Below are 22,172 nucleotides of genomic sequence, written 5' to 3'. Positions count from 1 at the left end.
CACGCTGTGGAAGGAGAGAATGATTAATAAATACACATGAAGAGGTTTTGCAACACAACTTGCTTTTATTAATATTACAGACTCGGCAGGCTTCAGAAACTGCACTGAGGAAGACGGTCAGAAGGCAAAAAACAACATCATGTGTGTCATCACATAAAGTGGGTGTGGATGAAAAAATAAATTCCCCCTCACGTCACTCCAGAGACTTAAAACACTCGGAGCAGCAAACTAAGAACCAGCAGCAGAGTATTTAGCCTTCTGTTCGGCCTCCCTTAACCTTTAAAGGAGAGAACTGCTGATTTATAGTCAGAGTTTAACAGTAACTCAGTGGGCTGCTATCTGGTTACGCGATTCAATAAAACAAATGCAAAAATACCTGAGGTATTTTAACTGGATTAACTTTATTCATGTGTTGATACTTCTCTGGCCTGGGGTTACTGTTGAACTTAACTCAGAGTGGAGACGGAGAAAAGCGCAGCACACAAATGTATTCAGTTAGAAACTTTATTCGATACAAATATGACCGCAAGCCACACTTTGTTAGCTTCATTAGGCCTGCATTTTTATTTAATTTTACAACTTATTTTGTTCTTTAAACACTTTATTAAACCACATCTCTTTACAAATCAAACAGCATACAGTTAAGGTATTTCTGCTGGTCAGACAATCAAATAGCAAGAATTACCTCCAAACAGAATGGAACAAACCATCATCAGAAATAATAAAACGATAAGGCATCGACGACAGAAGAATGTGATGATCAGCGCACACACACTGGATCATTTTCCACAGCAGTTGAGTGAGAACAAACATATATTTACATATACCCACAATCATAGAGGATGAAGTGCGATTCTTCCACACGAGATGCTTTACTTTCATAGAAAGAATGGAATTCATTTTGTTGATCATAAAGATAGATATCTATTTGACTTCACCAAACGTAGAGCACAAGCTAATTAAATCAAACGCAAAACACGCATCTTAAATCATCACAAAAACAACTGCGCTACAGAGTGAAAGCGGGAAACACTTCAGCGAAAGAATGACGATAATCGTGACAATCTGGACGACGCCACGATCGTAAATTGTGCTTTTTTTGTATTGAATGGTTTTCGGCCATCAAGTCGCCGTCCGACTCTTGTCCTCAATAGCACACACACACACTATCGTGTTACACTTGTGCTGGAGGTATGATCCATGTCAGTGGACCAGCCCACAAATCTTCTCCTACGACACAACACACATAATGCCAGTGAAGCGCTTTCAGAACGCTTCCTCAAGTATTTCCTGTTCATCTCCAAACAAGACCCAATGGCTCTTCCTCTGGCTCCTCCTCACCAGAGGCCCAGGATCAGTCTTTGCCCTTTCTCTCTCACACACACACACACACACACTCTCTCTCTCTCTCTCTCTCTCTCTCTCACACGCGCACACACACACCCTTTTAATAATTGCTTTTATTGACATATTCCAGAATAGCTGCGTTGTTGTGGTGTCAGAAGGTCACTCACAAAGAACTAGAACTCTTCCACGCTGCATTGATTGCATACTCTGGTCTACGGTCTATGGAGACCATCAGTGAAGTGCATGTGGGTGAGAAGTGTTCCGGGTTGCACCTGTGGGTGCAGCTTAGACAAAGTGTGTTGGAGAAGTCTTGGCAAAGCCACCGAGGGAACATCAGCAAAAGTCAAATGAATCATGTCACCCCAACAGCAGCACTCTGATCTCACACACACACACACACACACACACACCAAAGGACCTCGCTAACGGAAAACAATCCTTCATTTTAAGCCCTCTCTCTCTCTAGATCGGCTCACTGCTCCAACTCTAGCGTTACCTTTTACATTTACACACATTTTAATACTAAATCGGTGGATTCTGAGGTTGTCTGAGGAATGTGTATGTACCTTGCATGTTGACAGTTTCACTGTAAAACAAGGAATACAGATCGTTGTGAAAATGGGATACAGATCTGAAAAAAAAAAATCATAATAAATAATAATAAAGGCCTACCAGTTACTGTTAAGTGCATGTTAACGTATGACCACCCATACAAAATACCAATTGTAAGTATTTCCACATCGCATTGATGATAAATTACTGTTTTTCAGACAAGCAAAGGCATCACGATAGAAATCAATAACTTAAACGTACCAATTAGCATAAATAATGAATGCATCGTTAACAAAACAGTTGATTCGCCAGAGCTCGTAGAACAGAAGAATCTATTTAAAATAACAGCGAGACGACACACCACCAAGCGCCTTCATTTTGTTTTTCAGTCGCATCTAAATGTGCATCTTCACATACTTGCTGGCAATCCCTGGTATGACCTCGATAATACCAACATGACGCGTTCGGTACAAGATGTTTGTAAGCGCTCTGGCGATGTGGAATCTGTTCCAGCAACAGTGCACTAATGACCCACAGGACTGGAGACCTGTGCGTAGGCAAACATAGCAGCCACAGCTAAATATTACCGGCATATGACTCATGGCCAGTGTTGCTTGCCTACCCTGGGTGTCTTTTTTTTTTTTTATAGCTTTGAAGGTTTCATTTCACTACTTCATGGTGCTCAGGAAATGTGAAAACCTTGATTCAAGAAAAAGAAAGTCTTTTCCTTGAGCTCAGACTCTGGTTCTAAGGGCCAATACCTCGCATGGGGCTTCAGTCGCGTCCCTGATGGCAAATGCAGAGCAGCCCGTTTGCTAGAAGTCACAGATCTTTATCCCTGTACTCTGATGGGACTACACCGTGCTCGTTGGGTTAGGACGCCTTCACAGGCACGAGGGAAGATGATCATTTAGTCGGTGATTAGTCTCTAGGGATTACTGTTCTGGAGATAACTTCCACTCATCTTGATAATGGCCAATTACTGTTTGCGTCTATGGTCATACCCCTGTTACTGTGTGAGCATGTTTAAGTACTATATTGCAAAGTTTGGGTTTCAGTCCATGAGTTTCCTGGAGACGCATTCAAGTGCACAGTCCAGCTGCATGTATAAGAGCACCTGGGTGTCCATACGTGCTGGATTAGACCAGCTCCTCGGGGTCGACGTCTGGTATGGGCTGTCTCCAGTAACAGAAGGAGCTGTACTCCGGCAGGACAAAGGCCTCGTTCTGCTCTTTACTCAGCAGAGGGAAGACGTGCTCCACCAGCTCACTGAGCCGGCAGTACCTGAGAAACAGAAAGGTAGGGACAGACAGAGAACAGAAATATTGATAAAGACTGAATGACATTAACTGGTATTTCTAGCTTGTAAGAAATGCAGTAATGACAGAATTCTTATGAAGGTTAAGAGTTGTAAATTGCATAAAAATGTAAAAGAATCGTACACAACGCTGATATACATTACATCATAACGTTGGTATGTGTTAGCAAACAGTATTTACATCAACCAGCTGAGCAACATTAGCATTCATTTGACATTATGTTCCTGGAAAGCTGACAATGAATTTTAATCCAATACACACACTCCTCTGAGGCAAGCGTCCGTCTCTTTAGCTGCTAAATGCTCCACTACGTTCAACATCTAGTCAGTAAATCTGAGGCGTTCGTCTGAAAACAAGGAAACAATGATTTAAAAAGACACTAAAAAGCTCCATAAAGCTGAGTTTATGCAGAGTTGCATGTTAAATATCTGGGCTCATCACTACGATGGACCACTTACAAAGTAATTGTAACTCTGTTAAATAAAACCATTAGGGAAGCTTTGTGCATATATTTCCCTCATAATATATCCCATTTGGTGGGTATTTAGTACAATGAGTGCACTTGATCTCTGAACCCTTTTCTTTCCGTGCTAATGTCTAACCCTTACTATTGGGGACAAAGATCAGTCAGTTTATGTACTTACGAGGACTTGTTGCCCTTGGTCTGCTCCTGGATCAGCTCTCCCTTGGGGTTGACTGTGAAGATCCTACACACTGGAACTCCCACCTCCTTATAGGCAAACACATCCTGCATGGAGACGAATAATCAATTATGATTTGTTCAAAAACACATTAAATGAAAATCTTCTTCTCAGATAGAAGTATGAAACTGAACCGCAGCCACTGGGCATATAGACGCTATCTGAGATCATGTCGTTTTCATAAAGTAGCTCTCATACATAATACACACTGGGTACAAAGTGACATAAGCGCCTTAATGACATTAACCACATTTCCTGTTTGTGTTCCACCTAACGGCAATATTTCCAAATGGAACATTTTGATGGGAAAGTGCAAGACTGCGTTTGCTATTTTTGTTTGTTTTTCTTTGGCGAGCGTCGGAGACAGACGGAGGTCTGACGGCGGGCCCAGTGCTTCATCTGGGTGTTGGTGTTTGTGCAGCTGAAGATGGGATGCTGTGCCCGGCGTGAGCTCTTTTCCACAGACGATCTCACATGGGACCGAACTCCGCCAGTGACCTCAGCTCAGGTTCAGCCCAGTGCTGATTTCATATGTTTGCGTCTGCTAATTGACAGCCAATGTGTCATGTCGATCTTGCAATACATCACGTCTGCATCGAGTTATGGAAAAAAACTAAAAACACAGCTCTCCCGACATGTGAAAGCGAGCGCTTTAATGTCTGGGAGTCTGACATCTCCAAACGCTCATTCACTCACATTAGCTCGATTCCCAAAGGCGGCGTGGAATGGCTGCTTGTTATGCTGGAACAGGTTCTTGATATCTGTAAGGCATTCAATCTTGAAGATCTCCGGTTTCTTCTCAATGACCTCCCTGAAGCAAACGGACAGTTTGGTTAGAGCGACACACGTACACTCACTTCTGAATGAGTTGTTGGGCTGAGAGAAGCCTTTCTTCCTATAAATACAGGAGGTATACATGTGAAATACTGTGCGGAGCATCTAATACACCAAATACAAATGTCAGTTTAGTGCAGCTTTCCTCATGGACCTCCAAATGCAAGAGAGTTCTGTGTTACATGCAAATGAAATCAAGAGGGCCAAGTAAATAATGCAAATACAGTATCCGCAACTTAAAGACATGGCTCAGAAATCCACATGCTGTAGACTGGTGACGCATTACCCATGGCCCCGTTTACAGGCCGATAAACACGAACATCGTTTTTCATAACGGTATGTGAAGAGTAATAGCCGTTTAATTAACTTTACATTAACAGATGCTATCGTAAATCATTGTTGCATCATGTACTACATATTGTTAACCAAGGTCAATGTTTGCATCAATTACCAGCTAAATTGTGCAACGAATACAAAAATAATGTCTCGGCATCACTTTAAGTAAGTTGCTTGGATTCTTTACGGTCTCCTAAAATAATCCATCCACGGCTCAGTGCTACCTGGACACAAGTTGCCATCCTCATAAGTCTGACTAGCTAATTAATAAACATGTCAATCGGCCATCAAAGGCAATGCCTGGCCAGCTGTGACGACACAATTCAGAACAGACGGTGGAAAGCAGGAAATAGTTAAGACAGTAAGGAGATGAATGCAGAGTATATTTCTAGTAGCTGGTGGTAAGGCTACCAACTAACTAAGCAACACATTTTGAGTTACAAACTCACAAGTTTGAGTTTTCTGTAGCTTCAGCAACCTCTGCATACGAAAGGCTTATTATAATGAACGAGGATTTGGAGTCGGGAAAAACGGAAATATGAAATTAAGTTTGCAGACAAAAAGGATTATACTTTGAGAGGAGACGCATGAGATGGTTTCAAATTGGAATTATGATAAGGAAGATTCAATGCATGTGGTGTATTTGGCTTCATGACACTGAAAGCCACGTATATTGCACGTTCTTGTACCTGTGGAAGGCAGAGAAGAGGCTGCTGGGAGACAGCATGAGAGGTCCTCGGGGTAGAATGGTGCCGCCGTCATTGACCCACTGCAGGTAACCTCTCGTCATGTCCGCCATGCCGATAGCTCGTGCTGAGCAGTACAGGAACTTGTAGCCGTTCCTGCCAGTGGAGAGAGCGGTGCTCATTCACAGTCTAATATCACCACCATCATCATTAGCAATTAGTAAGAATAGCACTTTAATAAGATCACATGCTTTCACAAAGCAGTTTTCATACATTCCAACCATTAGCAATACCCACTTATCCTTCAGGATTTACATATATTCCTGTTGTTTCCATTAATTTCCCATTCCTGTAAGTTTCCACCTTGAATATTCATGTAATTTTGCTTGGGGTGGATTGGGCAGGAGCCAATCACTCACAAGTGTGACTTATAGATACAGTTAAGTCACGCTCACATTGATACCTAGCTGTTAATAATTAAGTAAACCTGCATCAGGGTTCCCAGTCTTTTCCACAGATAATATTCCAGGACGTTTTCAGTGTCGATGTAGCTGGTATGACAGTCATACACTAATATGTTCCTCTCTGTAGAAGTCTGATTTAAAAGATGGGCAGTCAATGGCTATCTCTTCTATGAAATCAACCCTTAGACGCTTAAAAATCACAAAAGGAACACCGACATGGTGTTCTATTATAACAGTCTTCATTTTTTGTCAAACTTTCTGAGTCATCAACCTCAAAGCACCCTACGCAAACACCGAGAGAACATCAACCCCACAGAGAGACCATTGGGAATCAAACTCAGACAGCGCTAACCGCAGACCAGCCATCCTCCGTGATTAATCAGTGTTGTTGTGCACTTACTCAGCTACTGAGTGGTAGAGCTTGGCAATGCCCTGGTGGGTCCAGTCCTTCCCCAACTGTGGCAGGATCTGTCCAAACACATCCGACCTAAAACATTAAAACACATGGATATTAGTGACATTAAGGCAGATATATCCATCTATATATGCATCTGCACCATAACTACTCTACCAGATCATCGTGAAGAGAACATGACTGTTCTCCACTGATGAGGATTACGGGCCCATCGGGCAGGAACTGTCTCAACCACATCTTATAGCGGTGTGCTTACAGACTAAAATGTAAATGAGCTCATTATAGTCCGTGTGCTCTTCACCCTGTTGCTCAAAGAACATCACATGTCACAGGTTGGCCTAAGGTCACAGAGATAATAAGCTTCAGTCAAAGTGGACCCGTTTGATGTTGACCACCTATGGAACTCATAGAGAGGGCGTCAGGCAGACTTTCGTCTAAAGAGACGGCGCTAGCCGTAAGCTAACCTTTATAAACAGACTCTGCATTCACATGGAGCATCAGAAGGCAACGGGAGCAGATTTGGGCACCAGAAACATTCAGGTGTCTGTGTGGAGAGCAAAAGAAGTGGAATCTCAGAAGCCAGCAGCTACCTTTCGGTCGATGACTTGGCTTTTTTTATTGGTTTAAAATGAGCTACATCTGCTGCCTACACCGGAGCTCTAGAAATACAGCCCCTTGCACCCAGCGGCTCATCTGTCGTCACGCCGATAGCTGATGGGTTCCCAGATTGGCTTCGAGCTAATTAAAAAGATTAACATATGTAAAGATGGATTATGGAGTTAATATCTGCTATTTGAGAAGGACTTGAATTAGTCTGTGAAGTTGCAGAGAGAACTGCACAAAATGTCTCAGAAGGGAAATACAATATTAAGGAGAAAGATGAATGAGTTTTTTCTTTCAATAATCCAATCTATCCAATGTTCTCCAATAACTTTAAAGGGAGAGTGAGTTTTTGAAGTGGGGTTGTATGAGGTACTTATCCACAGCTGGTGTTTAACCTGCAGCAGAAGGCTTCCGACACGCCCCCACTTCGGAGAGACACAAGTTGGAGCAAAACAATATACTGCTGTGAACGGGGCCGCAGCGAAACATATTCAACCACCTAACCAACAATCGATATCAGAATATCTTCACTGCTATACCTTGCTGTCAGACAGCCATTTCACTTAGACGAAGCCGAACTAACCCTTTAAAACTAAAATCACACATCAACGATCACGGCAGCAGCAGATCAGCAACTCCAGTGTTCTATGCGGTAAAATTTGTTTTTGTCAACAGAGTCTGGTGCCTTTGATGAAAGCACAGATAACGGCTTCAGTTCTCCATCACAAAGAGCTGTCTGATGACTGTAGAGCAATTAAAATACTCTAAATATAGCTAGTCACCAAATAAGAATTATTTCACAGTATGTGGCCAATTTATAGACATGAGACTAAAAATAACACGACACCTCTACAGAGGATGCCTTGCTAATTGACTTTCTTGCAATACGGACGCTTACAGGTCATGATCAAAGACGAGCATGCGTCACATCTTACACAAGTACTTCTGCACGATGCCACATTATACATTACAAATATATCACAAGAAGAGTATGAGTAACCGGTTAATTACATCATACACACATATATACAACTATAAATAACTATTTGGTATTTTTATATATATATATATATATATATATATATATAAATAACATAACTTATTTATAAGAGTATATTATGAGCACACACAAGCAGTTGATATTATAAGCAACCTAAGGGAAACAAAATGTCATGCACTGGTGGAGAACCGATGCGCTCCGGATGATGTCATTTACTGTGTCGTTCAGTACTGCCCAAAATCAGCATAGTTAAAAGAAAGTAGATCGGTTTTCCTGACTTTCACTAAAAGCTGTTTGACAAATCCGTGTGTGGTATTTATGTGTACAATCACGCGCTATGTAGGGAGATAAAAGTCAACGCCTCACACATCACACTGATCGAAGGGGCTGTGAGACGGTTGCTGCGAGTCACGTACTTGGTGATGGTGCCATCAATGTCAGAGATAATGACTTTGTCGTCCCAGTTCCACAGGTAGATTGTGCCCTCGCAGCGGCATGTGCCCTGGTACTGGGTGGTGATGCTGAATGTCACATCATTAGGTCCTTCCTTCAGTTTCAGACTGGCCTGGTAACACAAGGAAGACCATCAAAACAGCTGGAGGCACCAGCAATATCATCCACTGACATGTGGTCCAACAGCATAGGCATTACTCTCCAGTAGGATTTGTTTTTGCCACAGTATAAATAAACATATGCTGGTATTTAGCGCCCCCTACAGACTGTACGTGGGACTAACACTATGGAGGCCATAGCTAGCCAGCAGAGGGAGCGCTAATCTACAGCAAAAAACATTAAAGCACAAATCTAAGCTATCCAATCAATAATAATCAAATCAATCAACTACTTGTTACATGTTATTTGAATTGATAACACTATGACAGTACTCTGCAATACTTTTAAGAAGTTGGCTAGATGACTGAGGAAGGGAAAGACGTGTGTAAAGAATGTACTTACTATCTCATCAGAGGAGAGGCGTAGTGACTTCCTGTAGGTGGGTTGGCCTGGGTGGTGCTGACCATCTACTGGCTGCAGTCTCTCCTGACAAGATGCAGCGCTCACTTCCTTGGCCTCTTCATCACTGGACGAGTCTCCTGCTTTAGGACTACAGGGAAACAACAAGAATCAGTCACTTTTTACTGTATATAGATCAATTGCGAGTAAAATACAGGTTAATGTTACTGTTAGCAAACCTATGCTTGCATATGTATTGATCCTTTGATTATTTTGTGCAACTTCTAAACTATAGGATTCAAAGCTCATTAAATACATAAAATTATACTTAACCTTTCAGCTGTCCAACCGTGCCAAAAACACCGTTGCTTTGTCGACTTCAATCTCTAACAATATAATGCGATCATGCTGAGCTTGTCATAAAAACAACAGATTCATAAAGCTTTGGATTCTTTTTTTTTTTTTTTTAACTATGGCATTCACGAGTTCAACATGTCACTGAACTCACTTGACTTGACTGAGTATTCATAAACTTTGATAGCACTTACAGCAAAAGCAGTTTCTCCTGAGACATGGCGGGTCCTTCCTCCTCCAGATGACACTCCTCCTTGGTTTCAAGTTTAGTCTCTGACTGGAAGAGTAAAAGAGTAAATATAAAATCTAAAGAAACGGATCGATTTGCAGTGTGTCTTTAATACTAATGATAACGTGCACACCTGCTTGATTGTACTATCGGCCCTTTTTCCCCAGAACCACCAGCGGCCGGACTTCTTTGGCATTTTCTCCTTCACCCAGGCCTCCTCTGTAGCCTAGGATAAACCGTTAACGATGACCTCGTTAGAAGATGACAATGATCCACATGCAATCACAACAAACTGCACAGAAAACCAAGATCACAGTTACCTTTGGTAAATTCTTCTGAAATGCTTGTAGACTTAAAATCAAGGGTGCAGCTAGAGTCCAATTATAATATCTAAGAAAAAAAAGGCATTAGATAAGAGATAATATTCACCACACACACTCTTGTTCATTTCACATGTGAAAAAAAGGCTTACTTACCTATTTCCTATCTTTACGACCAGGTTGGGGTTATCTATAATAGCTGGATTTTCAGCAAATTCAAGATAGGTGATGATATGCTCCATGAACCTTTCTGCAAACACAGAAGGGAGTGGAACACTAATTAAAGTCTGCAGATGAAAGGTCAGTGGTGGTGAGCCGTATCATTGTACTTAAAGCCACACAGAGAGAGATCGGGGAACTTTCTTTTCATCAATTAGCCTCATCAGCTGAGGAAGAAACGCTTCCAGAAGAGTGTATGAGACACAAGAGAGGAAGTACCGTCGGGATTCACACCCATTCAGAGCGACACGTGTGGCCTTAAAAGGCAATGTGGGCACAAGCATCGTTACAGTTACACACACATGACTTTACATGGAACTGAGCCTCCACCAACAGTGGATTGGAGGCCTTCTAATGTGGCCAATGAAGTCAGGTAACTTCGTAATTACACAACTAATTCAGCATGTCTCTCCTGGCTCAGGTTAACTTTCTGTCCTGCATAGAAGTACTAAGTGCACTTTGGTCTACATTTTTCATGAGAGCCAGTCTAGGTTACCTTTGGATATCTCAGCGTTTTCTGTGAGGCCTCCACACAGAGAAAGAGTGACGTCGGGGAGGTCACTAGCTGAGTCAGAAAGACACTCTGTCCCGCTGTCAGCTGCTGCGCTGCCCACCGACTGTGGAGACTGTGAACCAGAGTGCATCTCAGAGTCCATCCAGTGCTTCGTCGCGGCCTCAGACTCACTGCAGCAACAAAAGAGAACGCGTCACGATGCTTCGTTTGGTTTTAAAAATAGATCACATTCAGCTTTCCATTTTGAATTAAAAACAGGTCAGGCAGTGACACAATTAGGTGCCTCTTTCATAATCGAACCTCTTAGGAAAATATCTTGCAGCAACATCAGGTTCAAGTACATTCAGGTCATCGAGGTAGATATCCTCAGGACCCTGATGCTGGCTCCGCTTTGGGACACCTTCATTCAACGACAGAAGCATTCATCGGTTAACGTGCGATCGCAGCTAACCAGGAGACGACGGAAAAAGGGGGCCGCCGAACATACCTTTCTTCTTGGAGGGGGAGTCGCTCTGTTGGCTGTTGACAGGGGTGGAGGTTGCCACATTGGGTGGCAGGACATCCAGGGGCTCTGTGGGGGTCAGAGGGCTCCCAGAGGTTATGGTGTCGACCAATTCGAGAGGAATCACAGGTGATAGAGTGGTCATAGGGGTGCGTGGCTCAGGCTTGACGATGGTACACACTGAGGAGGACGCACCATTCCCCCTTTCAATCTCAGGCTCGTTCTCCATGGCCTCAGAGCTGAGGATTACACGGAAGTGGGTGCTCTCCGATGGGGTGATGGTCACTGTCTTTAGAAGCTCTGGTTTCTCTTTTTTAGTGATCTGGATTTTGGATAACAGGGAGAAAAAAAAAGTTACTAAGAGGAGAGTATATACTGAGAACTCTCTGCCTCTCAATATTAGTGGAGAGAGGCGCTTACCCTGGTTGTTTCTGGAAACTCCCCCCAGGTCCACTGCATGTGGGACTCGGCTCTGAGCAAACTCTGCGAGGGCCTGACCATCAGTTCAGAGTCACTCTTTGGGGAAAAGGCCTGAGACAAGCTATGACTAAAGGGACAAATACAAACAATCAATAAGATAGAGTCTATTCATGTGCCCCTGGAACACCCTTGCTGATGGCTCTGTGTTCTCGTCAATACATACCTGTCATTTGACGGCCAGTCCCCATCCGACAGTGGATATCCATCAAGGTTGTGTCTGGCTGCAGGTAATTTGGGATCAATGTCCCGCATCGTGGCTACGGAGGGTGACCTAAAAACAGGGTGAAACAGATATATAATAACTAACTCCTATTTAAACAGATCTCTGCTACAACAGTGAACATTGACCCTGCACCTACCTGGAGACATGTGCTGCTGCAGCTTCCTCATCAGAGGTCATGTCCATCTCAAAGATCTCTTCATTCTGCCCAGAGCTGGACATAGCAGCAGGTGCGGTCGCAGCAATAGCATTACCAGTAGTGACGGACATTGGCGGGGTCAGCTCCTCTCTTCGGGGGTCCCCTTTGTGCTTCTTCCTCCGTTTCTTCTTCTTTTTTGTGGCCATGGTGCTCGGAGCAGGAGGCTCGGGTGGGTCCTCTGGGTCGGCGGGGTCATCCTCCAGATCTTTTAGTGCCCTGTGCTCAACCTCGGACATCCAGAACAGGTGACTCTCGGTGGGGATTGGAGAGGTGGCCAGGTGGGCGGGGACAATCTGCAAAAAGCATCAAAGAGAATCAGGGGAAGGCGGGAACTTGAGGCTTAAGAAACAAGTGCAAACCAAAGCAGCATTGCTGATTCATAGCGTCTGCTCCGAGCCTGACTGAATTCCTCAAGAACACGGCTGTTGTCACAATGAGAGTTTAGAAAGCTTGAGCAATAAGTCACTTGTCAAATGTAGGAACTGCAGTCGAGTAAATATTTCCTGACACAAACGTTTCCCTGCAGTGTGTACAGAACCATGCTGAATCTGATACAATCATCTTTAGGACTAAACATTTCCAATGAATAAAGAAACAAAAAATCAGAAACATGTACAGATGCTGTCGTCGATGTACGATAGTAAAACTATTTGCAGCGCATTCAACATCTCACTTAACTTGAGCTGCTATGCTTTACACAGTACAACCAAATCTAAATTAAAGTTGGTGTTATTATTAACCAGCAGCAGTATTATTATTTCAATATAGTCACATTAATCTGTAGTTAGCCGGGTACTCACATTAAGCTGCTCCGCCTCCTGGACAAAGAAGGCCTCTCCGTTGTCACCGAGCTTCATGTGCAGCTCTACTGGCTCTCCATTCACTTCAATGTCGATCTGGAAGAGCAAAAGCAATATAATGATAAGTTTGTTTAAGAAATCATATAGAGGACACTGAAAATGCCAGATGTCTATAATCATTATGTATGCATCTATCTATATACATCTGATTTTGCCATTTTAATAATTTGGGTTTTGTTAATATTATAATTTCAAAATGACATGTCAGGCCACACTTTAACTACTCACAGCCCTGTTGGGAACGTAAAGGAGCGTGTTTGGGTTATCAGCATTTAAGAAACTGAATTCTTGACATCAATAGAATTATTAATGTATGTGGGGGGGGTCAGCTGTATGTAATCACGTCAGGGTCGCAGATCGTATCCTGCACCAGCTGCCGTTGTCGCTTCGCGAACTGACGACACTTGTGCACGATAGTCGCGTTTCCACACTTCACTCACAGAATCGAGTCAAGGAAATAGAGCAAGAAACAAAATGCGGACATGAGGCTATTCAGAAACTCGACACCAGAAAAGCAAAAATCAGATCACGTCTGGCAGAGACTACAGAATTTGACTCACAAGTGGCCAGCCTGAGTCTGACAACCTGAAACCAAATCATCAATATTAACTCTCAACTAAACAGACACCAACATCATGTATCTTCCCCCCCCCCCCCCCCTTTCTATTGCGAACAGGCATGTTGTAGCTTTTCCTTTACTGCCGGTGTGGTTTCTCAGCAGCCTCAAGATGTCATTTCAACCCCTCAGGCTTGCAAAGGGCAATTTATGTTCGTGAGTGATGGCTGGGAATTTCAATTACCAATTAATCAGGAGCCAGAATAAGATAGTCCTCTTCAACCTCTCACAGCCGGTTACATTCACTTGGCCGGGTTGTGGATTTACAAACACCATGCTGGATTACTGGAATTACTGGAGGCAATGGCTGCCGGCAAATGTTTAAAATTAGGGCATATAATTGGGTTGTTTGTCTCTGACGGAACGACCCGAAGTAACTTTTGAAGTTCATCTTAACTTCTGACCAGAAGAACGGAGGAAAAATAAGAACTACTTAAGCATAACAGACTTATTTTGTTAGTATTCCAAATGTTTGAAGAATCAGAAAATACTTTGGAAAAAAACATTGCCAACCAGAGGTACTAGTTTATGGGCACAGACACACCATCCACAGCCAAAAATGTATAGGATTTGGCTGAAAACTACAGTTTTATTCTCACTCTGAAGTTTTGAGAAACAAATATGAGAGAACACACACAAATGATCTGATAAGAGCTCTCAGGGACACATGCATAACTGTATGTTACACAACAGCCCTTCACGTTGAGGCCTTCTTCGTCACGTTTCCTCCCACACATTCAAGTTGTAGAGCTGTTGCCATAGGAACCCTATCCAAGCCCAGGCATCAATCCCCCACAAATCATCTCCCACTCTGATCCTCAAGCAAGTAAATAAGCCTTTTTTTCACCAGTCAGAATGCACCAGTTACTGTTCTAAGAATGGAAGTCATGGACAAGTTCACCATTGATAGCGATGCAGTGGGAAAACACACGATTATAATTCCCGTTTTATTTTAGCCATTACTAAACACTCACGGAATATTCAGAATTGTTATTCAAAACGATAAACTCAAGCAACCTCAATTTTTCACACGAGAAAGGTTGTGTTGACTGAGACTAAAGCAGGTTACAGACCTCCGAGCAGATATTTAGCTCGACATTTACTTACAACAGCAACAGGCTTAACTTGCTCTCCCAACCCTTCAACTACTTGAAACAATAATTGATGTCTCCCTGAGACATTACGCTGCACGCAATGCAGCGTAATGTATCAAAAGATGATACATTTAAGCTATTAATTTCTGCAGAAGCCCCTCGACATGCGAATGGGTAACCCGACTGGGAAATGAGGCAATCTATATTCAGCGAGGCATACGGACGACCCAAACCATCGATCCCTTTCCATTTAAACGTTCTAAAACTTATGAATCTGAAAGATATCAGAACTTACATTCAGTCTAGTTTGCTCAAAGACAAATGTTAATGGCCCAGAATACACAAATGGGTGTTTTTAGGTCACCAATAACAATGATAAAGCATGGCATCATCCTGTTTCGTACAATATTACGCTGCAGAATCACTCACAAAGACAGTTTACAGTTGTTGATCACTTTGCACAAATATATAACGTAAAGTAGGCACATTACGTGTTGAAATTGTGTTGATTGTGTTGAAAGGAAGGCTAACGTGACCGTACGCTCAGGGAGACGTCATTCCGGCACAAGCCTACACCGTCCTGAGCTCTAAATAAAGCAAACAAGTGAAAACACTCGTGTGGTGGACAATTTGAATGTACAGCTTTTAGCATCGTAAATAATCTTGGTCCAAAACGAACACCCCTGAGAACGCATATCACATGACCATTCCCATATATTGCTTGGTGGATCTGTTGCTGAAAGGCAACACAAGAAGCACCAACACAAGAAGGATGAAATCACAAAAGGAGAGAGCAGAATTTAACTGAACAACAGATACTGGCATAGATCACAAGGTCAGCAATGCAATTCCTGTAATTCGTTTTCCATGTTGAATGTACCACTGGTAGTCAAGGCTGATTCTGTTTGTTTTCTTACGGAGAAGGGTGACCTGATAGAGGCGCAATGAATCGAGGGAGGACACGTCACGACTGATAAGACACAGCACTCATAAAAAAGGCAAAATAACCACAAACACCTGAAGAAAAAAAGAGAAAAATAATTGAACTTGAGTCTCTGCGTCATCTTTGTTAAAAATCTCAACTTCCACCCGTCCAGACTAAAACGTAATCCCACAGTTTTCAAACTACAACACGGTCAGGAGCGTTTTTAGAAGTCTCTGTATTATAGGCTTTGAAAACACCAGAGTAGTGTGGATACTAGGTGTAACTGTAGCAAGTTATGCTTCTTCTTTTTTTTTGTTAAACAAATGTGTTAGTGTTGATTTAGCCTAAATTAGTTACCCATTTAAGAAAATCTTTCAGTAATCTGGCTTAGTTTGGCCACAGCCATTAATAAAATTAATTTATACAGTTACTGTATCAAGTGATCTTGAAGATTGAATTTTCTTACAGCTCAATTAAAGTGTTTTTCAAAAGGGAAACGAAACAGTTTGTAGTTGGCACACTTTTATGTACACTCAGCCTCTCAATTGTTTCCTTATTCATAAACTTGGACGTGTATTGATATGGAGCATTTTAATTAGGTCATGACTTCAACATGTCAGTAAGAGAACACAAAAACACTGTTTTCAAACTTACCACTTTCTCCTTGGAGCGCAGTACACCCAGCTTGCCAAAGCGCACATGGAACGGTGAGCACTGGTAGGTGCCGTCCCTCTGGCGGACCACCACCACATCAATACAGCCTGACAACGTGGCCTGATTAATGCCCTTGTACAGTTCTTTCACGGTTACCAGCACCTGACCTGCCAGCTGGCCCACGTAGTTCATGGTGTTTGCCTGGATGGGGGGGAAAGTACAAAATATTAGCAGAGTTAAGGGGAAAAACACAGGATGAGGAAGTCCAGAGAAGGAGACAGCTTTGGCTCATACAGGTTGTGAAATCGAATAGCTTTCCACTTGACTTAGCACGTTCTCAGTCTATATTCTGTTGTCTCTTCTTTTAAGCATCTTCTTCTGGACAGTCGGACGGTCCCATTTGTCTTTTGCTATTCTTCCTCAGAGCCCTCTCTGCCCTGTGGTGTCTGTTATCTCCTGACCTGTATACTGACTGCCAGAGTGCCACCGTTACCCTGTCACTGGCCACTGTCCCACATGAACAACATCAGAGCGGGGGGCTGAAACAATGAAGAGACAACCTCACAGAGCCCATCTGCAATGAGGCAGCTGACTTCCTGTTTTCAAAAGCAGTACTAAAAGACAGTTCTGTGGCTATAATTAGACTGACTAGCACTGACTCTGCACATTTACTCAAAGATTCTAAACTATTTAACAAGTTAAAGCTACTAAATCAAAGAGAACATTCCACACAGGCCTCAGCTAATCACACAACCTTTCCTCCAGGCCTTCCCATGGCCTCATTACTGAACCAGACTATTTGCAATCACTTCTGGGCACTGCGTGCTACAGAGTGCATATGACCATTAACCTAGCAAACAGGACTTCTGGTGTGTTCAGGGTCTAGATTAGCTGGTAAACATGGCCCCCTTGTTGACTTCATGCAACATGAAATGTCCCCATGTCACACTGACCTTTTGTTCAGAGTCGAGCCCTGGGGGGGGGGGGGGGGGGTGTAGAGAATAGGAGCATTTGTGCAAGTGTGGCATCATGGAATATGGGAAACTGGCATGATGGTTTTACCAGAGTGAGCTAATGAATAGATAGCAATAAAATACTAACATGCGGGTTACTCAGAATAATTCACACATGTCTAACCACACACAGGCATCAAATCAAACAGCAACCACTGTAAGCTGACAATTCAAAGGGTTCAGATGATTTGATACGAGTCCTGTCAGCAACAGGATGCTCTCAATCATCTCAAAGAACTCCTCCCCAATGTAGACAAGGTGGATGGAAAAACACACATGCCTTTGTTGACATTCACTACAATGACACTCTTCTGGAAGATATCGTGCAACTACAATCTGAAGGAAAGTAACCAGTCACAAGAATAAGAAAGTAAACAAACCTTTGGCAAAACCTTTTTAAAGTTTATTTTACTACGACTGCTTGTATGGCGGAACAAAGTTCTCAACTAAATACGAATGTTATTATAAAGCTGGACTTCATACAACCAGACACATGGTTCCTTCAAATGACTTCAATGTGTTATTCTGAATGAAACCGAAAACTGAAATGTCAACAAGGAGTTCAGTGGAACATTTTAAATATGTGAGGTTTTAATCTGTCAAAAGACACTTAAAATAAACAACAAACACGAATAAACAACTCCATGATTACAACAGATATCCTTGTTTGTATAGAAATATGAAACAAAGGCAGTGTGATTACTACCATCTTCAGTTATATGTAGTAGTGTTCCCCCTTTGATGTACTTGTGTTATGGTGATCAATGCTGGTACACACAAAGTTACTCAAAAGACATCGACCAAGTAGATGAAAACTAACACACAGATGAAGCATTTAGTCTCAGAGCGACCAGGGAACTCAAACATAGTCTGCGGCATAAAAAAGCAACACACCTCAGCTGCTGAATAATTTCACTGTGCCACTGCCGGGGCTAAAAAAGGTTCACATGTGGCAGGCTAATCGTCAATTAATTGCATGTTTTTTTTCCATATCGGGATTTTCTGTATTCCTGAAAACCAAAAACAGTCTCGTGATAAACTTTCACTTCAATTTTGACACCACAGAAAGTCACATTGTAGGTGCACCAAGTGCGTAGCTCCTGTTCTCTCGAAGTTTGTCATAACATCAAGGCTCCAAATACCGATAAAAAAGGTAACATTCTTAATTAAAAGCAAAAATACACAGGAGCTGTCTGGAAAGGCACCACTGAATTAAGTTATCTTGACCACAGTCCCTAAGACAAACATGCTGTACCTGCTGCTACCATTAACTTTTCCTTCTTTCAGTGTCAACTCAAGTAGAAGCACACAAAACAAGCAGCTACTCCATCAGACCCAGAACTACAAATTACACCGGACAGCGTTGGTATTCGGATAAGAAATTACTGGCCGATTAGACAGATGATACAGGCTTCATGAGCCTGCAAAAATATTTGAGACAACCTTAAATACAAACGCTTCACCGGTGTCTCCACCCTCTTCTTTTATAGTCCAGCAAAAAAAGCAGTCATGAATGTAGCCCTGAAACAACACCTGTCAGGTATCAAGCCACGAGGCTTGGTCACAATAATAAGCCAATAAATCCAAGTAACCTGCCAAACAAAACAATACAGAACAGGATGTCTAACAGCACAGAAGGCCCTCCAGCATCAGGCGAAGGCTGTCAGCACTGACTCATCAGGGACCAAGACAACTTGAGCGAGGACTCCTCCTGTTCACTGGCGGCTGTGTTGCCTCCCAGGAGCTCCCTGTCCGCCCAGGATCTCTGTCTCTTCATCACAGTTAGTAGAGCACCAGCTCTTACTTGACCCACCTCAGGATACTCCACTAGGGCCGATGTTTTCCTCCCGCGGATTATGATGATGGTGCATTTCTGCCATCCTGAAGCCGATCTCAAATGTGGCTCACCTAATCACGTTGGAACAAACCCTCACAAGGAGTAAATACTATCTGAGGCAATTGCGCAACGCTGTCGTAAACTTTGCCATCCTTCATCTGGGCTATTCTTTCCAGGATCTGCGCTATCCAGTCAGCTGACAGGACACAAAGGGCTCAGCCAACGGGACGGCCTCTTTAAGACAGCGGTGTAACGCTGATAAGGTATAGCGGATTCCTGTGAACTGCTACTCAATGTTTTTCCCTGATAAGGGTACAAGCTCGGGGGGGGGGGGGGGGGGGACAAGCAGTCCTCTGCAGCATGACGTTCTTGCACAGTCAGTCACATGTACGATCGTTGCTGCGTGTGCTTGTTATTATGAGTGACTAATCAAATGACAGATTGGCTGCAGGAGTCGACCAACCAATGGGACGCATTGGACATCAACTTGTTGCCGTTCTGTCGCTCATTACCCTTTTAGACACCCCAAACACATGATCGCAAAAGTGAACAGGTGAAAGTTCTATTAATACCAAAGGGATAATCTCTGTGGGGAATAGTCTACATTAAATATCAATGTAGCTTGCTGGAATTAGCCCAAGTGCTATCATCATATCGATATTCACGACATATGGAATGGGTACGCTCATGAGACTGTAGTCCACGCAATGATGAATTCAAACATGTTTTTGTCAACAGGAGGTTGTCGCTGATCCGTCTTCCAGCGTCTGCTTGCCTGGTTTATCTTCTAAACGAATGCTTAGATGAACATAATGCATGAGGCTCTTCCAAAAAAGGCCTCATCCCCACAGTCCCATCTGCTAAGCCTTTTGTAAACACCATCAAACCAAACACACGGGCCTACTGGGTGAAACACTGGTTCATCCTCCCCCTGTGCTAGGATCGGTTCTGTGTTTGAATATTTGAGAAGAGCCATGAGCAAAAAGACCAATGCTTTCCTTTCAGAGAGAACCCTCACTAAATAACCCATACGTGTACTTCATTAAATACATACCGTGCATGTACATTTAAGAATTACAAGACCAGGCAGCCAAGTATTATGGTCAGAGTTACTTTCACAACAACATTTTGGTCAAGTGCACATTTGCTTCGATGGTGTGACAAAAGAATCAGTCCTGCGACTGAGCGGGCCAACCAGACAACACAAGGTTCATGTTACACTCTCTCAAGTATTAAGTTACACCAACCTGCATCAAAACGAGCCTTATTGTTATGTGTGTAACATAAAACATGACAACCCCAGACAGACAGGCTTTTGTATTTACACATTATGCAGTGCGAGAAAAACAAAGCTTTTTGGATGGAGGTTACAGAGTAATAGTTAGAACGAAGAAGTCAAAAAGCACTTTACAGTGCTTGTTTTTTCTTTGAGGTGAAGGTACACCAAAAAAATGATTTCCTCAAATCTTCTTCAGCTGCAGTAAATGTAGAAAAAGACGAGACAAATGCTTTTCATGTTTGGTAAACTGCAAATTGTTCAATCTTTGCTGGTCATTTTGTAAGCTGTAGCTGGTGGTGCTGATGCACTGTAATGTATTTTAAATATGTAGTCTACATAACACAGCAACGTGTAACATCTCGTCAAACTACAGCCTACAAAAAGGACCATGAATTAAACAGCTCTCAGTGTAAACAGCTTAAACAGTCAGGAAACATACACCTTTGTGATCAAATGTACTGCTGTCATTATAGTTAACAAACTGATTCAAAGTATTTGTGTTTTTGTAGTGACTAATTTGAACGTCCATAACTAAGGGACAGTATCAGTGTCGGACCATCTCACATTACACACCTAAAATGCCTGGGGAAGAAATATTAACATAGACCTATTTGAAATGGAGGTTTTTGTAAATTGTTTTTTAAACGCAACCACCCACAGGCGGGTGGTGTATTTGGTGAGGTGGCAGCACTGCTTTCAAGACAACACTTAGAAACATCAGCAGTTAACCAACTACAAAACGTGAATTAACACAACACACAAGCTAGCTGCATTTCGCAGTTTCTGTGGCTAAAACAAATGCTAATTTCGGAGGTTAAATCTGCCGATATATTGCTCGATTGTAAATGTCACCCGCAACGTTAACACACGCGTTGTTACGTCAATGGAAAACACGTTGAAACAGAAACCAAAACGGAATTTGAAATGATCTTAACTGTGTAGTGCAATGCTTGACATTCGTGGATATCTAAATCATAAACAGTTGGACAGAAAATATCGACAGGAAAAATGAATGGAGACGAGGCTCAGCTAGCAGCTAGCTTTAGCGTCAATGTTATCGTGGGGTTCCCGTTAATAGCAGACGGTTAGAACGGTTAGCCGCGGCTAACGACAGGTCAACGGCTTTCAATGAAAAGCATCCACGTAAATGTGTTAACGTTACGTGATGAATAAATTCCCCGTAGCTATGTCTCCGGGTTAAATGAATCCACCGTAGCTAAAGTATGTTAGCCAGTTTCCAGGCTAGCTAACGTTAGCTGACGGTTAACGTTCCTGTCAGAAATAAACACCTATCAAACGGGTTGAAATCATCACATCGCTGAATATTTACCTCTCGGGTTACTCCAGCGGGATCCTGCCGACGAAGCACGTTTGTGTCTTCAGCGAGTCCCCATATTTGTGACTGTGAAACTCCTCCAGAAGAGACTCCTGCCGTGTCCGCGTCGTGCCCCGGGACCACCGTGGCTGACTGGTTTCAAACCAGCTTAAGTTGATGGGACAGAGAGCTGCAGAGTGCCAGCGCACTCACACGGCTGGTGTGGCTCTTTTAATTAGGGTTAAATTAGCTTCGTAAACAATGTAGTTAAACTTAGAGCTCCATCGTTTTATTTAGTAGTACTTTGCCCTGGGCAACCCAGTTCGGAGGACAT

At 42.8% G+C, this 22,172-nt stretch overlaps 1 protein-coding gene across 1 annotated transcript; it reads right to left on the bottom strand.

Moving 5' to 3' along the window:
* Positions 1-56: 56 nt before the first annotated feature.
* Positions 57-21,968, bottom strand: lpin2 (lipin 2). Its single transcript, XM_079285395.1, has 20 exons — positions 21,854-21,968; positions 16,395-16,595; positions 13,046-13,141; positions 12,186-12,538; positions 11,990-12,097; positions 11,767-11,893; positions 11,332-11,668; positions 11,145-11,244; positions 10,827-11,014; positions 10,268-10,361; positions 10,112-10,181; positions 9,925-10,017; positions 9,757-9,839; positions 9,212-9,359; positions 8,674-8,822; positions 6,640-6,726; positions 5,779-5,931; positions 4,616-4,730; positions 3,863-3,966; positions 57-3,183 (listed from the first exon to the last, which is right to left on the bottom strand). Exons 2-20 carry the CDS (start codon positions 16,584-16,586, stop codon positions 3,039-3,041), a joined length of 2,742 nt encoding a protein of 913 aa, XP_079141521.1. The 5' UTR covers positions 16,587-16,595; positions 21,854-21,968; the 3' UTR covers positions 57-3,038.
* Positions 21,969-22,172: the final 204 nt, after the last annotated feature.

The sequence above is a fragment of the Melanostigma gelatinosum genome (assembly GCF_949748355.1).
Source record: "Melanostigma gelatinosum genome assembly, chromosome: 15".
NCBI lineage: Eukaryota > Metazoa > Chordata > Actinopteri > Perciformes > Zoarcidae > Melanostigma > Melanostigma gelatinosum.
This window is presented reverse-complemented; position numbering and strand designations above follow the sequence as displayed.

Coding starts and splice junctions, on each gene's coding strand:
- lpin2 (XM_079285395.1), bottom strand. CDS start 16,586: ATGAACTACGTGGGCCAGCTGGCAGGTCAGGTGCTGGTAACCGTGAAA. Junction 10,182..10,267: donor GTCGTAAAGATAGGAAATAG/GTAAGTAAGCCT, acceptor TTTTTTTCTTAG/ATATTATAATTGGACTCTAG. Junction 4,731..5,778: donor CTCTTCTCTGCCTTCCACAG/GTACAAGAACGT, acceptor CGTTTGCTTCAG/GGAGGTCATTGAGAAGAAAC.